This window comes from Tachypleus tridentatus, chromosome 9 (assembly GCF_004210375.1).
Source record: "Tachypleus tridentatus isolate NWPU-2018 chromosome 9, ASM421037v1, whole genome shotgun sequence".
In the NCBI taxonomy this organism is placed as follows: Eukaryota; Metazoa; Arthropoda; class Merostomata; order Xiphosura; family Limulidae; genus Tachypleus; species Tachypleus tridentatus.
This window is the reverse complement of record NC_134833.1, coordinates 136,230,728-136,245,053: the sequence shown is the minus strand read 5'-3', so window position 1 is coordinate 136,245,053 and position 14,326 is coordinate 136,230,728. Positions and strand designations below refer to the sequence as shown.

The window sequence follows — 14,326 nt, the reverse complement described above, 5'->3', positions numbered from 1 at the left end:
TTTGTGACACATGCTTCATGACACACTCAACTTATGCCAGTGTACCCTCCTGGTACTGTATATAAGCATCTCATTTATATAATGTTATCATTTGTTTTGAGACTGACTCAGTCTGCAGTCACTAACTCTGGCTCTTAGTGGGCAGGAGAGTGTGAAAAGAGGCAAGTATTACTGGAAATATATTTTTGAATAAAGAATATGTTAATTTCCAAAACATACCTCCTTTCACACTACAGCTAGAATATCACATTGTTAAAGTGGAAGGGCATGTGGGGGCATTATTCACAGTGAAAGCATTTGCATAGATTATGGGTGTGTGCCAACAGAAGATTGACACCACAATTGGGGAACCACACTACATCAACAAGTATACTCTTTATGCAGAACTGAATTCAAGTACTGTGGATAGAATTGTACTTGATTTTTTTTATCACTGTTGGCTAGACCCCAACCAGACAGCTGAAGTTTCACCACTCAAAGTTAGAACTATAGGGCCAAAGTCCCTATATCTCATGTTGGTGACAAGCACAATTGGACTACTATATGTATACACACACACACACACACTAACGAGTGGATCCCAACCTGTAGCCATAGAGTGATGCATTCTGAGCAACCAGAATCATGACAAAAAGGTAAGCAGCACCAAAGTGGATAAACCTTCTCCTCAACCAGAAGTGTGAAAGGCAACACCATATTCAGAACAACAGAATATCTTAATCTAAGAAAATAGAACTCATACAGTTTGGAACTATAAACACCCATCTTCACTTTCCAAGGTAAATTTTTCTTGCCTCTGAAATTATGGGAAGAATATGGAAAAAAATTTGCTCAAACAAGGACCCTGGATAAGACCACTTAACATTCAGAATTACAAGGAGACAATGTAATGAACCAATAATGATCAAAAAGAGAGGCCATGCTCAACCTAACTGTATTGTAAAGTGTAAAATCTAAACAGGTATTATGAGTAAACTGATGCCTCTCCTACTGTTATCTCTGAAAAAACATTCAGGGATCCTTGTAGGAGGGCACTTTTCTACAAGAATGTAGGAAGTTCACTCTAAAATTCTAGAAGAAGTTTTCTGTCACTGGACAGAGGTATTAAGTGTAGTAAGGACTCCCTTGGTCCACTTAGTAAGGGGTAATGTGTATTGGGTAGCCCTGAGGAACAGTGCTCTAGAAAATGTGCAACAAGTGAACTAAGTTCCCTAAATTTTTAAAAGTAAACTGATCCCCATTTATTCACTCCAATTATCACCAGGGGCAGACAGGATCTCTTTATGCTTTACTTATGATAGTCCATGAGTAGAAGTCCAGCACACCATACTAATACCACTTAAGTCAGCCTCATTTCTCCAGAGCCTGCTGTAATCTAGACAAAGTATATTTAATTAACAGTTGTTAGTGTGGAATTGATTTGATAAAAGCATATCTGCCTGTCCAACACTCACCCTGGAGTGGGATCCTGTGAAAAAGAGATAAGGGATCCTAAAAGGTAAAATAAGAGAGACAGACATAGCAATGAAAATACACACCCCTCTGTTGTGAAAAAAACTCTCAGGTGAAGATACTACCAAACCATACAATAATGTGAGACAAAAGTATTGTGGGGGTCCACATATTGCATGTACAATATCTTACAGTAAGCAATTCAACTCAGGCCACTAAGGACACAGAAACATGACTAAACTGATTAGAAATGTCTCAGAGAAGTCTCCTCACCTTCAAAGAGAGCCAAGAATAAGCAATATGGATTAATTTCATACCCACCTCAAAGTAACCAGGAATAAATTCTGAGAAACCGAATGACCTAAATGAATAAAACGTTGTTGTCTAGCATTTCTAAAGTCATTAGTGTGGGCAGCTATACCTTCAAGATCCTCACTGAACATAACACTCATTTGAAATCTGATCAGCCATAGAAATGAGATATGGTGATCAGATGAATTGATGAAAAGAATTTATCCCATTCTCTGATTATTAGCATCTCAAGGAAGAAGAACCAGTTTGAGGATGTAAGTAGACCGATAAAGTGTCCTGTGCATAATCAGCAAAAACCACTTTGCCCACTGATGTCTGTAAGTAAGCAGCAATGAAAAATAAACCTTCAAGGAAGAGTGATATATAAAACATGAAAATATACTGGTCTCTTAGTATCAAATGGTGGTCAAAAGATTATCTTATATAATGTGACTGTGAAAGATGCAAAACCCTCGTCAAAAATCCAGGTCAAAAATGAGTTAGAGGTGGCATTTCTGATCAAAGTGGTTTCAACCCTTCCTCAATATACTATTGCAGATATCTATGCCATTAACACTGCAAGACTAAGTAAAGACTAAGCCAGATATGTGGCAACCTTAAAAATAAAACCCTGATGCTGGGCAAAGAACTGCATAACCTCCATGCTTGAAGATAGAGCTTATGAACAGCCAGGTGTACAGTGTTAGATAATGGTTGCCTTCATGGAGATGGCCAAAAAAGAAGTAGAAGAGGTGGGGACTACTAAATGTACCACAGAAGCAGAAATTAGGATATAGCTGACAATCCAGTGCTATCAACAGCATCTGGCAACAGGCTGGAACAAATCATATCTGGTACCTACCTTAAGTAATATAAAATTTGGAGGGAAGATCTACAGTTGTAATCCAATTTATTGCCAAAGCCAGAGGGTGAGGTACTGGAAATCAAATTGCAAATAGGTGAGTGTACCAATGAGCAGTCAACCCATCAATAATCAGCATATCAAGATGAGAGCCAATCAAACAGAAAACCTTGTGATGTAGCATCAATTCAGTTGGGAGAAGATAAATGAACTGTCACAAAAGCCATCACCCATGGAACATGGGAAGCAAGTAGTGTGATAAGGTAGCAATTGTCCTGAGAAAGGAGATCCAAGGTTTGAAAACAAAGAGCCCTGGGCCAAGTGCTCTCTCAAGGAGACCTGCAAGACACCACAGTGTAATTGTTGGAATTAAGCCTGATGATTTTCCCCTTAATAAGCCCAGACCATAAAGTATCACCTTTTGAAGAGCAAGAGGGTCTAAAATACTGTGTAGCCCTGAAGGCAGCAGAGGAATCCATACCTTAGTATTATCCTAATTTAACAAACACTTAAAATCAAAGAGAATGATCCTGAATATGAAAACTGGAAAATCTAGTAAATCATTGTTTATCATCCATTAATCACATAAAGATTAATAAAAGGATCTCATGTATACTTATCCCAAAGCCTTGAGGTATTCAAATGATGCTTGCATTTCCAAAAGAGAAGGAACTACTTGTGCAGTGAAAAGAGAAGAGTAAGAATCAAACTTCCAGTTCTATAGCATGAAGCCAGATGAGTGACCTAGCCTGACCGAGATAAGAGATGGAAAAAACAGACTGACGATACACTATTTTGGAATAAGAACAGATGCCTTATCTCTGATACTGAAGCCTGCCTTGGTTATTTCTGAAAGTTGAATCTAGGTGCGACATTTTGACAACTAGCAAGATAGTACGAGCAATAACCAGTCATCCACAAAATGGTGTGTGCACACAAACAAGGAGTGGAGGTGACAAAAAAGCTTGTATGATTCAGCACAAGAAAAACAACAACAAAAAAACAAAGTGGCAGGTTGCCATCACTATGTGTAAATAGGGGCTGACAATATCAAACTTGTACATCCATAATTCTCATAAAAACTGCCAAATCAGAGTGAGGAATAAGTCACTTGTGAAACTTGGGCCCAACAAACTGATGGAAACAAAGGCCCAGGTGACAGCTCTCTTTTTAGCCCCCTCTATCAACTAAAAACTCTTATAACCCTAGAACAAAGTTCCAAGATCTGAGGATTTGCAGGAAATTAAAACCCTACAGGTTGGGTGGATAATAGTGATGATGATGTCAATTGAATGATTAATCCTGACTCAAGGACCTGTAATGAACATGGATCCATGGTTATAATTTATTAAACATCCAGAAATTCTCAGAGCTGAGCCCCCACAGACCCAAGAGGCATATGGTAGTCACCAACACAGTTGGTGGTGCTCTGACTGTGCAACAGGACCCTTGGATATATACAGAATTTATTCTGGGAACACATGGACCTAGGAACTCTCAAATGAGGGAAGAACAACAATCCTCTGTAGGAGCTAATTGAAATTGAGATGCCAAGAACAACAAGGATGAAAAAAATCTGACAATCAAACCAATGAACATGCTGATAATGGTTCTAACTTGTCATCCATGAACTAAAAATATTAATAAATAACCTATCACTGTACATAGGGTGAGATGACACCTAGAAAATTGTTTGTTTTAGAAAAAGAACATGTTGGAGTATTTACTGTGTCCACAGTGGAAAACTGAACACTTGATTTTAGAGTTGTAAATCCATAGACTTACTGGTGTTCTACAAAAGAACATTGATCTATTCAGGTTAACTACAAACTCTGCTCTAGAATCCCATTTTCCATGATTAAATGTTTTCTTTGAGAAGTGAAAGAAATATGCTTCCACCTAGTGGTGACAGGATAAATCACATAGTTCCAACAGCCATAGCTGTCTTTTAATGTAATGTATCAGTAAACCTCCCTTCATGAACCACAATGTCAGTGGATGGAGGTAAAACTAAGTATTCTCTCCCATTTCCTTGGGTCAATGAGTAAGGTGCTGGCTCAAAAACAACTTGGGAAAGACCATTAAACATCGCACACTCCATGGATCAACTGAGGCAAATGATACCAAAGTGACCTTTTGACGAGCCAACAGAATAAAAGAAGGTGCAGAATGTCCAGGATCATCTTCAAACATGGCTTCAGAGTCCCCTGGAAGAACATCACCAAAACAAATATGTTTCCATTTCCTCCCCAAATAAGATTACTAACTGTCTCAACCAAGAGTGATTCTTCCCCATCCTTTTCTCCAATTAATGAATTAGATGACACAGGTGAGATAGAAGAGACACAATCTGCTTCCATGCTGGAAATAATAATTCAGTAATTCATACCATACATTGGCTTGGAAAATTAATTTTTTTATATATAAAAATCAACTAGGCAACATGCAGAATGCTCATAGTATCTCCAATGATTGTAGCACAGAGAAACCCCTTAGTGAATACTTTGTTGAAAAAATGTTAACATTATCTGAATGTGGTGCTTATATACAGTATCAGGATAGAGAGTACATTGGAAAGTTTCATGACAACTATTACCAAGAGCAGTTAAGCAGAGTATAAAAGACTGGAGCAATCCAAAAAAATAAGAAGAATGCTTAGATGACCAAAGGAAGAAATTCTGGCAGTCAAGTAATAGCTGTAGTGTGAAAGGAGATAAGTTTGTTTTGGAAAAAGGAGAATTTCTATCTGCTCCTACATCAATTTCATGTAAATTTACTAAACAATATCTTAATAAAACAATGTATATTAAAAATATGTGTAAAAACGGCTGGTTTGGGTTGAGAAAATTTTTTATATAGAGGAGCAAACAATGTTTCGACCTTCTTTGGTCATCATCAGGTTCATAAAGAAAGAAAGAGAAACTGACCAATAGCTGATCACATGTTTGAAGGGGGTTGTGTAACTGAGTGTAGGAATGTAGATATTTGATTATATTTCTTAATATAGGTATAAAGGTGTTTCTTTGTATTGATTTATTTTGGGCTTGAGTTGTTGTATAAGTAGTGCTTCTTTAATTTTGCATTTGTTTATGTTTGTTTATTTAGAATTTGGGTGTTTTCTATGGTTGTGTTTATTTGATTTGCAGCATTCAAAAAACATGTGAAGGTGACTTTTTGTGTTCTTTGAATCTGGTTTCCATTTTTCTACTTGTTTCTCCAATATAGAAGTCGTGGCAGTTATCACATTGTATTTTATAAATAATGTGTTGGTGTGGTGTTTGTCAGTGTAGTTTTACATAGTATAGACCTTTAGTTTTGTGCCTGGTTTTTGAATAAATTTGGTATTAACTGGGATTTCATATTTTTTTACTAGTTTTTGCCAAATGTTGTGTCGGGAATATATGGTATGCAGCAGTATATGGTTTCGTGATTTTTTTTATTCGTGAGATATATTTACTTTTGTTGGTTAATTTTGCTTTTTGTCTTGGTGTGTTGGTATAATGTTTTCTACGGTTTGTGGAGGAAACTTATTGATGTTGATGAAGTATTGTTTTATTTTGTCCAATTCATCATTAATTTTATCTGGTGAGCATAGTTTTATGGCTGTGTTTATTTGGTTTCTTAGCATGTTGAGTCCCAAGGAATGTATAGTCCAGTATAGGTGATTTTTCGGTGGATTTCCGTTTTAAATTATGTATTGGTTCTTGTAATTTTAAGGTTAAGAAATATTTGATTGCTTTCTTCCTGTTCACATGTGAAGTTAATGTTGAGATGTACAGAGTTAATGTGATTGAAAACATTAAGTGTGTGTTCTGTGGATATGAATCCCACAATCATGTCATCTGCATATCTATACCAGTATAGTGGTGGACGTAATGATGTGTTAACTGCTTGTATTTCAATTTGTGAGATAAAAATATTGGCTAGAACTGTTGATACTGGGGTTGCCCATGCTTAGACCATTTGCTTGTACATAGTTGTGGTTGTTGAACATGAAATTTGTCTTCATTGCAGTGAATTCTATGAGGGTTGCTAATTGGTTGCTGGGAATGCCTATTGATGGGTTAGGGTCTCGAATACATAGAGTTCTAAGGCTATCTTGCAGGTTTCAGCAGTTGGGACTTCTGTAAAAAGAGAGATACAACATTGAAACTGGCCATTAAGACTTTATGATTAAGTTGATTAAGATTAGACTTGAAATTAAAAGAGTCTGATGAATGAGCTGGCTGATGTTACATATTTGGAGAATGCCAATGCTATATATTTACTGAGATTGTAATTAAATGATTCATATGTGGACATTATTGGTCGTAATGGACAATCTGGTTTATGAGGTATAGGGATGCTGTATATTTGTGGTGTGCATGAGTTGGTCTTGTGTAGGTAGGAATAAAGTGATTTTGAAATTGTGTTACCTTTTTTAATTTTTAGTAGTATTTTGTTTAGTTGCAATTCGTGTGTCTTTATTGGATTTGGGTGTGTTAGTTTAAATTTATTTGTGTCTGATAGGATGTAGAAAGGAACAACTACCCTCTAACTTTGTAAAGGTAAAATTATTAAAAAATTTTAATCAATGCACAAACATTATCCAAAATTTACAGAAAAAACTACTTAAAGCCATGTTGAACACAAAATACAGAAAACTACGTGACTTACAAAAACAAAAAATGAACCTAGACCATCAACTGGCATGCTGCATTAAACCAGAGATTTATGGACTTGTACAACAAAACATATACACACAAATCCAACAGACACACTAAACAAAATACTACTAAAAATGAAAAAAAGTCAGCACAATTTCAAAATCACTTTATTCCTACCTATGCAAGACTGACTCACACAAAAACATAAACAAACGTAAAATTGAAGAAGCCTTACTCATTCAACAATTCAAGCCCAAAATAAACCAACACAAAGGAACACCTTTATACCTAATATTAATAAATATAATCAAACATCTAAGCACGACCTCTACATTCTTACACTCAGTTACACAACCCCCTTCAAACATGTGGTCAGCTACCGGTCAGTTACCTCTTTTTTTCTTCAAGAACCTGACAATGACTGAAGAAGGTCGAAACGTTGTTCGCTCCTCTACATAAAAAATTTTCTCAACCCAAACCAGCTGTTTTACTTTTTTTTTTTTTCTACAAGTGGGTTTTCTCATCATCACTAAATGTATATTAACTTTAAAAAGGGAATCTGGTACAGATAATATTAACATGTTAACATAATTTTTTTTTCTTTCTAGATTTCAATAATAAACACAAAATAACTTGCTTCATATCTCTCTAATAACATGTATACCACAAATCATGTGGGAGTTTGTTTACAAAATATTTTAACACTCAAAGAGTGAACCTACCCTGTACTTTTTTCTTGTAGTCTTCAGGCTTGTGTAGATACATAGCAGCAGCATCACCATTTAATGGATCAATAGGATTAGGATAGGTCAATAACTGTGGCAGAAATGACTCAAAAATATTGGAAAGATCTACAAAAAAGAATATCCATCTCATGATTTTCTTATACTGGCTGCATCTGGTAACTTTAGAGAAACTGTGTCTCCTATGTTTTTTTGAAACAAAGCATAAACAAAATAGCAAGTTAAATTTCTAATTTAAAAATTATTGGAAGTTTTATCACTCCTAAAACATCAGATTTAGTATAAATATTAAAAACATCATAATCAAGTGAATGATTTACATTATGCACACAACTTTATGCATTAAAGAAAATATTATTTGTAAAAGTTTGGGAGAAAACATTAATGGTGTAGAAAGAAGTCACAAAGTGGAGGTACTTTGGTAAACATGCAGACTTTACAATGAGAGGTTTAAAGTATAAAGATGCTGCTAAATGCAGTTCCCATGCTGTCAAGGATAGTTCAGTTTAGGAGATCAGAGGGCATGCCCCACAGAAAATTAATATAATAATGTAACTTATAGTTAACATTGGTACTAGTTGAAACCCCCAATTCTGACTAATACTACTTAGACAGGTTTCAAAATGATTAAAACATTAAAAAAACATTATTAACCTTTTAAATAGATGCATGAAACAAACTTATCGGTGCTTCACTCAAAGATAAAAAAATAAATAAATTATACATATATATATCCTTACCATACAGTGCTGTCCATGCTTGGTTGATAACATCTAAACAGACTGTACCTGATCTAAGTATTAGAAAAAGCATCAGTTATACCATATGGTTCTTTTTTTCTCCTCCATTGACAAATTAGATAAAAACTGAATGTAAATACATTTCCAAAAAAATCCAGTTTTATTGCTATGAGCAGTTGAATGTATAATAGAAAGCACACTTCAACTGAATGGATTTGAACAAAACCAAAATAAATATTTGAAAACAAAAATATCACTGTATTTATTATTTAACTTGGCTTATAGTCACACAATAAATAACAGAAAACGATTTGTTTACTAAGTCTCACTTGAAGTGTGAAAAATAATACTAGAGGAATGAAAAAAGAATATTCTGAGCAAGAATGGATAACCAATAAATAACTGATATATGAAAAAACAAGTCAGCAAGGCAACTCAGACTAAAATCACAATCAGATTTAACATTACTCTCACATACCTCTGGTTTATGTAAAATGTGGACATCCTGGCCCAGTTAATGAAGTGCAATAATATATTAAAAAACAAAAACGTGTAACTCTGCTGTTTCATAGTAGTTACAACATACCAACCTCTAACACAGGTATTCATGACTTTGTATTACAAACTACCTAACTTAAAAACAGTTAGTGTAAAATCAGTGTTACTACTCTTCTTTTATTTCTTCTTTCTTTCCAGTAGCCTGGTTTAATATTAATCATTGTAAATACCCAAGATATTTTGTCTTTCAGTTCTATGATATAACTTATTAATCTTTAACAAAATCTAAACTATTCTAATCAGTGATGTCGAGAAACATTTGTTGAGATATTTAAAATGCAAAAAAATTGAGAAAATATTTTACATAGAAGAGCGAACAACGTTTGACGCTTTCGAAACGTTGTTCGCTCTTCTATGTAAAATATTTTCTCAACCCAAATGAGCCGTTTTTGCATATAAATTTCTAAACTATTCTATTTCAGGTCACAATTTCTGGTTTTACTGTCAGAGACTGAAAAAAAAAAGAAAAAAGCAAGATATATCTACAGCATGAAGAGGTAGCTGATATAGCATGTGGGTCATGAAACTAATATTCTTATTGTTATCCATCAACGAAAGAAGGATGAGCTTGAAATAAAAGTATATTCCTTCTAGATACACCTAAGTTTAGAAGTACCTCAAACGTCAAGCAAAAGCTGAACTATATTCTCTATTGTGTCTTAATCTTGTAAGTAATCAATCATATTATTTCATTTAAAAAGGCACTGAACTTTTTATAAATAGCTACAAGTGTAAGAGTCAATAAGACACTGCCTTGCAGAGTAATAAAGTGGAATTATGCCTATGGCACACCTTCACCAATCCATGTTTCTGACAAAACCTGAATGTTTGAAAGCTGAAAAACAAAATATCAGGGACGTGTAAATATTTGTGTTTATTTTCTTCTAAAATTTACATATGAGTATAATAGGAATTTAAATGATATTATATGGATGCAATAAACAGAAGTATATTTAACGAACTTTACAACAATATTAATATTTATATCCATTTTTGTAAGATACAAAAACAAACATTATAGCTACTACTATTCTTTAAAATTTAAAATTGCAACATGCATGCACATATCTACACACAAAACTACTTACACTTCATCAATGTTTGGATGATAAATCTTGTTTATAAAACCTGGAACATTACATAAATCTCATATAAATTATTATGGTAAAACTGTACTGCACATGCTCAACACTTCCATGACTAACTTGCTATTGCACACACTAAAACAAATACGGTGAAAAAATGTTTAGTGGCACACAAGATTCACACATCTATGACTGTTTAAACTCTCTATTACACATTATAAAAAGTAGGTAAAAAATATATTTCCTTGAATTTCTTATTTTAGTTCAATACTGCACGAAAAATGTTTTTGTGAAATATACTTCAGTAAGTTATACATGGGTATGTTATTTTGAAGTAACAGTATTCAATTGAGAAACAATAAAAATAATTCAATGGTTTATTTAGACTGTTACCTGGAGAAAAACAGCATAAAACTATGGAATTGAAGAATTTGACTATGTAGTGAGCAATAATGACTTGTTTCCTGTAGTCATAACGTACAATAGAGGGTTAAAAAATGCTCTTATTAAAGTAGTACCAACTTATGATAAGTTATACTAGTGAGTAAAAAATTTAGGCATGCATATTACCAATTTATAATAGATGTTTTATGCTTTGTCTCCCAGTAATTATCAAGTTGTATACTAATCTTTTAATATCAAGAGATGCCTAAAACTCTAAGATAGGCAAAACAGATTAAACAGTACACATGTAAAAAGAATGGACATACATTTTAATGTGGCAATAGCTATAGTAAGCACTCACTATACAAGTGCGTGCTTATTATTGTAGTGCCACATTTTCATGGATCATTCACATAGAAGTCTAAAATACATAATTTAGATAATATGAAAATACTATAAATTATTCCATAAACCTTCATATTCACTTTAAAATTCAGAAACTTCAAGCAAATTAAAAGTACTCTTTCCATAAGGGCATAGGTGGATCAGTGTTAATAATTTAGAATTTCATGGAAAGATCTCATAATGCATTTACATTTCATAAAAACAATTCTTACAACAGCATGAAAATTACAATAATAACTACTAGAAGTACCCACTATTTCATTATTCATAAATTTATGTATGCAATTTAAACAAAGTTTTCCCTTATACTGTTGCTCCAAACTTTGTTATTAAATACTTCAGATACATGATGATAAAAGCTTGTGACTTTAGTATAATAACTTTGTTACAAAACTATCCATCTTTATAATTTCATCCCACTAAATACATTTTAGAAAATGAAAAAAATTGACCTACCAACTGATGGAGATTTAAATGGATATTTCTCAGGCAAATCTACTCTAACTTTCCAAACTCCACCTTCATATGGAGCTGAAAATGTAAATCTTAAATTTATACACCTTTATTAGTACAATGTTTTGATATGAAATTAGTCACCATTAAGCAATAATCTTACATACAATATATGATTAAAAACAAGTAATAAGAGTGTGTATTTTGTGATATTATCCACATAAGGCTCAAAAGTCTAACTAAATAGGTACCATAATTTGAAACTTCATGCCAACCCTTATAAAATTTAAGTAATCTCAATACTTTGAATACAGAAATAATTAACTCTCTGTATTTATTATATAACTGTTTAAATGTCTAGAGTTAATTTATACCACAAGTTTTTGGAATCACAGACATATGCAAGTTTTTACATCGAAAATGATGCTGTTTTTTTCCATACACTGATAGAACTTTTCAGGAATGAACGAGGAAGAAAAAGACAAATATTAATGTCACATGAACAATACATTTATTTTGTTATTAATTACTTACTTAAAACACCAATAATTCTATTTATCTAATTTTTATTCCACTAATTTTCTCACATTTTAAAATTACATATTTTAAAAAAATGTAGCCAAAAGGTTCTTTATTCCATGAAAACATGGAAGTAAATGACAAAGGATAAAGCAGCAACAAACTGTTTGCTCCTGAAAAAGAAAGATCCACCTTATAAAAGTGCTTGGATTACAGGGTTTGTATATGAAGACTTCTTGAACTTGCATGTTTTTCTGACACCATAAATATACTTGAACGTTATACCTTACACATATAGTAATTAGAAAGAGTTCATTTACACTATAATGCAACAATGGTTATTTTGAAATTGTTTTTCAGTCTTAGTAATCAGGTGTAACTGTTGAGTATTGTCTACTGCTTTATCCATGATATTACTTGGTCTTTTTCTTAGCTGAATAAGCTATAGTTATAGCTTAAATTTTATATCTTAGTTAATTATGTATCACTCACACATTAAAATACACAATTGAAAAGTTTAAGCATTTTAAAACTTTTCTCAAATATTTCCCCAGTTCTCAAGGCTTACAATCCTGTAAGTGTATGATAATTTTACTAAGGGCCAAAGATATCATAAGATGCCCCAAGGAAATACAGTAAAGGGCAGGAAAATAAAACATTAAAAGCTAAAAATATTTGAAAAGTAAAAGACCTGAAATTAAAAATATCAACAAAAGATATTTTAAGATATTGAACAAAAAATTAAAAGACAGTTTTCTATATCTTAATTTTAAATCAAGATGAAGAAAAGTATTTTTGTGCTTAAAATGAAAATCCCCTCACACTCAAAAATAGTTATTCACGTTTATTACCTGTACTTTTATCATGGCTGTGGTACTCAGACCTCCTAGGATGTGAAATCAACAAAGTAATGGAAAATTTGCAATAAATACTTATCAAACAATTCATCTTGTGATTTTTTATTTTATTTTATGTTTTTTACATGTGGTATACATAGAGTATGTATTGAGTTATCTGGTTAAAATATTTTAAATGTATATAAACAATTAAATTTGAATAAAAGGGCCAATCATATGAAGGTGAGATGCAAAAGAAAGAATCAAGATATCTTTTATATAGCTTGTAAGGTAAAAGTGATAAAAGTTAAAGAATGAAACATTTTTATATTCATATTATGGCTTATTTAAGAAGTTTGGAAAAATTGTTCCATTTTGAGAGTTAAAAAAATGCAACTAAATTGTGTGCAAATGCACGTATAAGAAAGATGCACTGCTCTAAACTTAAAAGCCTCAGATAATATAAGGTGCACCACATTAAAATCATATGTATATATATGCAAGCATTTGTAATAAGTAAAGGTTAAAAATTCACTGAAGTGTTCACTATGCTGTATATGAAACTGAACTCTTCACAGTTTTCCAGAATTGTTTCTTTGTTTATTTCTGAATTTCACGTGAAGCTACAAGAGGGCTATCTGCACTAGCCATCCCTAATTTAGCAGTGTAAGATTAGAGGGAAGGCAGCTAGTCATCACCATCCACTGCAAACTCTTGGGCCACCCTTTTAGTAATGAATAGTGGGATTAATCATAACACTTATAACACCCCCAAGGCTGAAAGGAAGAGCACGTTTGGTGTGATGGAGATTCAAACTCATGACTCTTTGATTTTGAGTCGAGCACCCTAACCACCTGGCTATGCTGGGCCATTTGAGAAAAAGAAACCGAAATGTTAGCTTTAATTTTTAGCAGGTTGGAATATCTAAAGTTTTCCTGATATATTTGTGATGATATGTGAAAAAATGTTAAAGTCATAGTATGCATTATTGTACAAGTAAAATTTCCACATGATCCAAAACAAAAATTTCAGGCATCTGTGAAAAAGGTTAACCAGATTCCAGTGGCAACACAAATCTGCTGGTACTACCATGTGATGACAGAAAAAGGGTAAACCTGTTGTTATTCAAGACAGGGAATGGTTGATGAGTACTTAAGAATTTTTACATTCCATGCATGTTGCAGCTTGGGGACAACCAGTCTAATACTTAAGGGTGAGCTTAAATAGTCCAGCACTCAATCTTGGACAAAGTATACCTTGACAAGTTGCATTACAGATTCAACCCTGCATTACTAAGTTGAAAGCTAAGTGGTAAGGTTTCAATTAACTATTTAAGGAGATTATGAAAGGTG

At 33.1% G+C, this 14,326-nt stretch overlaps 1 protein-coding gene across 1 annotated transcript in view; it reads right to left on the bottom strand.

Moving 5' to 3' along the window:
• Positions 1–14,326, bottom strand: part of LOC143226448 (ubiquitin-conjugating enzyme E2 H-like) — a 38,079-nt gene that overhangs the window by 3,595 nt on the left and 20,158 nt on the right. The window contains exons 3-6 of the mRNA XM_076457424.1: positions 11,623–11,697; positions 10,381–10,420; positions 8,735–8,787; positions 7,974–8,102 (exon numbers count right to left, since the gene is read on the bottom strand). Of these exons, the coding sequence (XP_076313539.1) occupies positions 7,974–8,102; positions 8,735–8,787; positions 10,381–10,420; positions 11,623–11,697 (297 nt within the window). The remainder of the gene's footprint in view (positions 1–7,973; positions 8,103–8,734; positions 8,788–10,380; positions 10,421–11,622; positions 11,698–14,326) is intronic.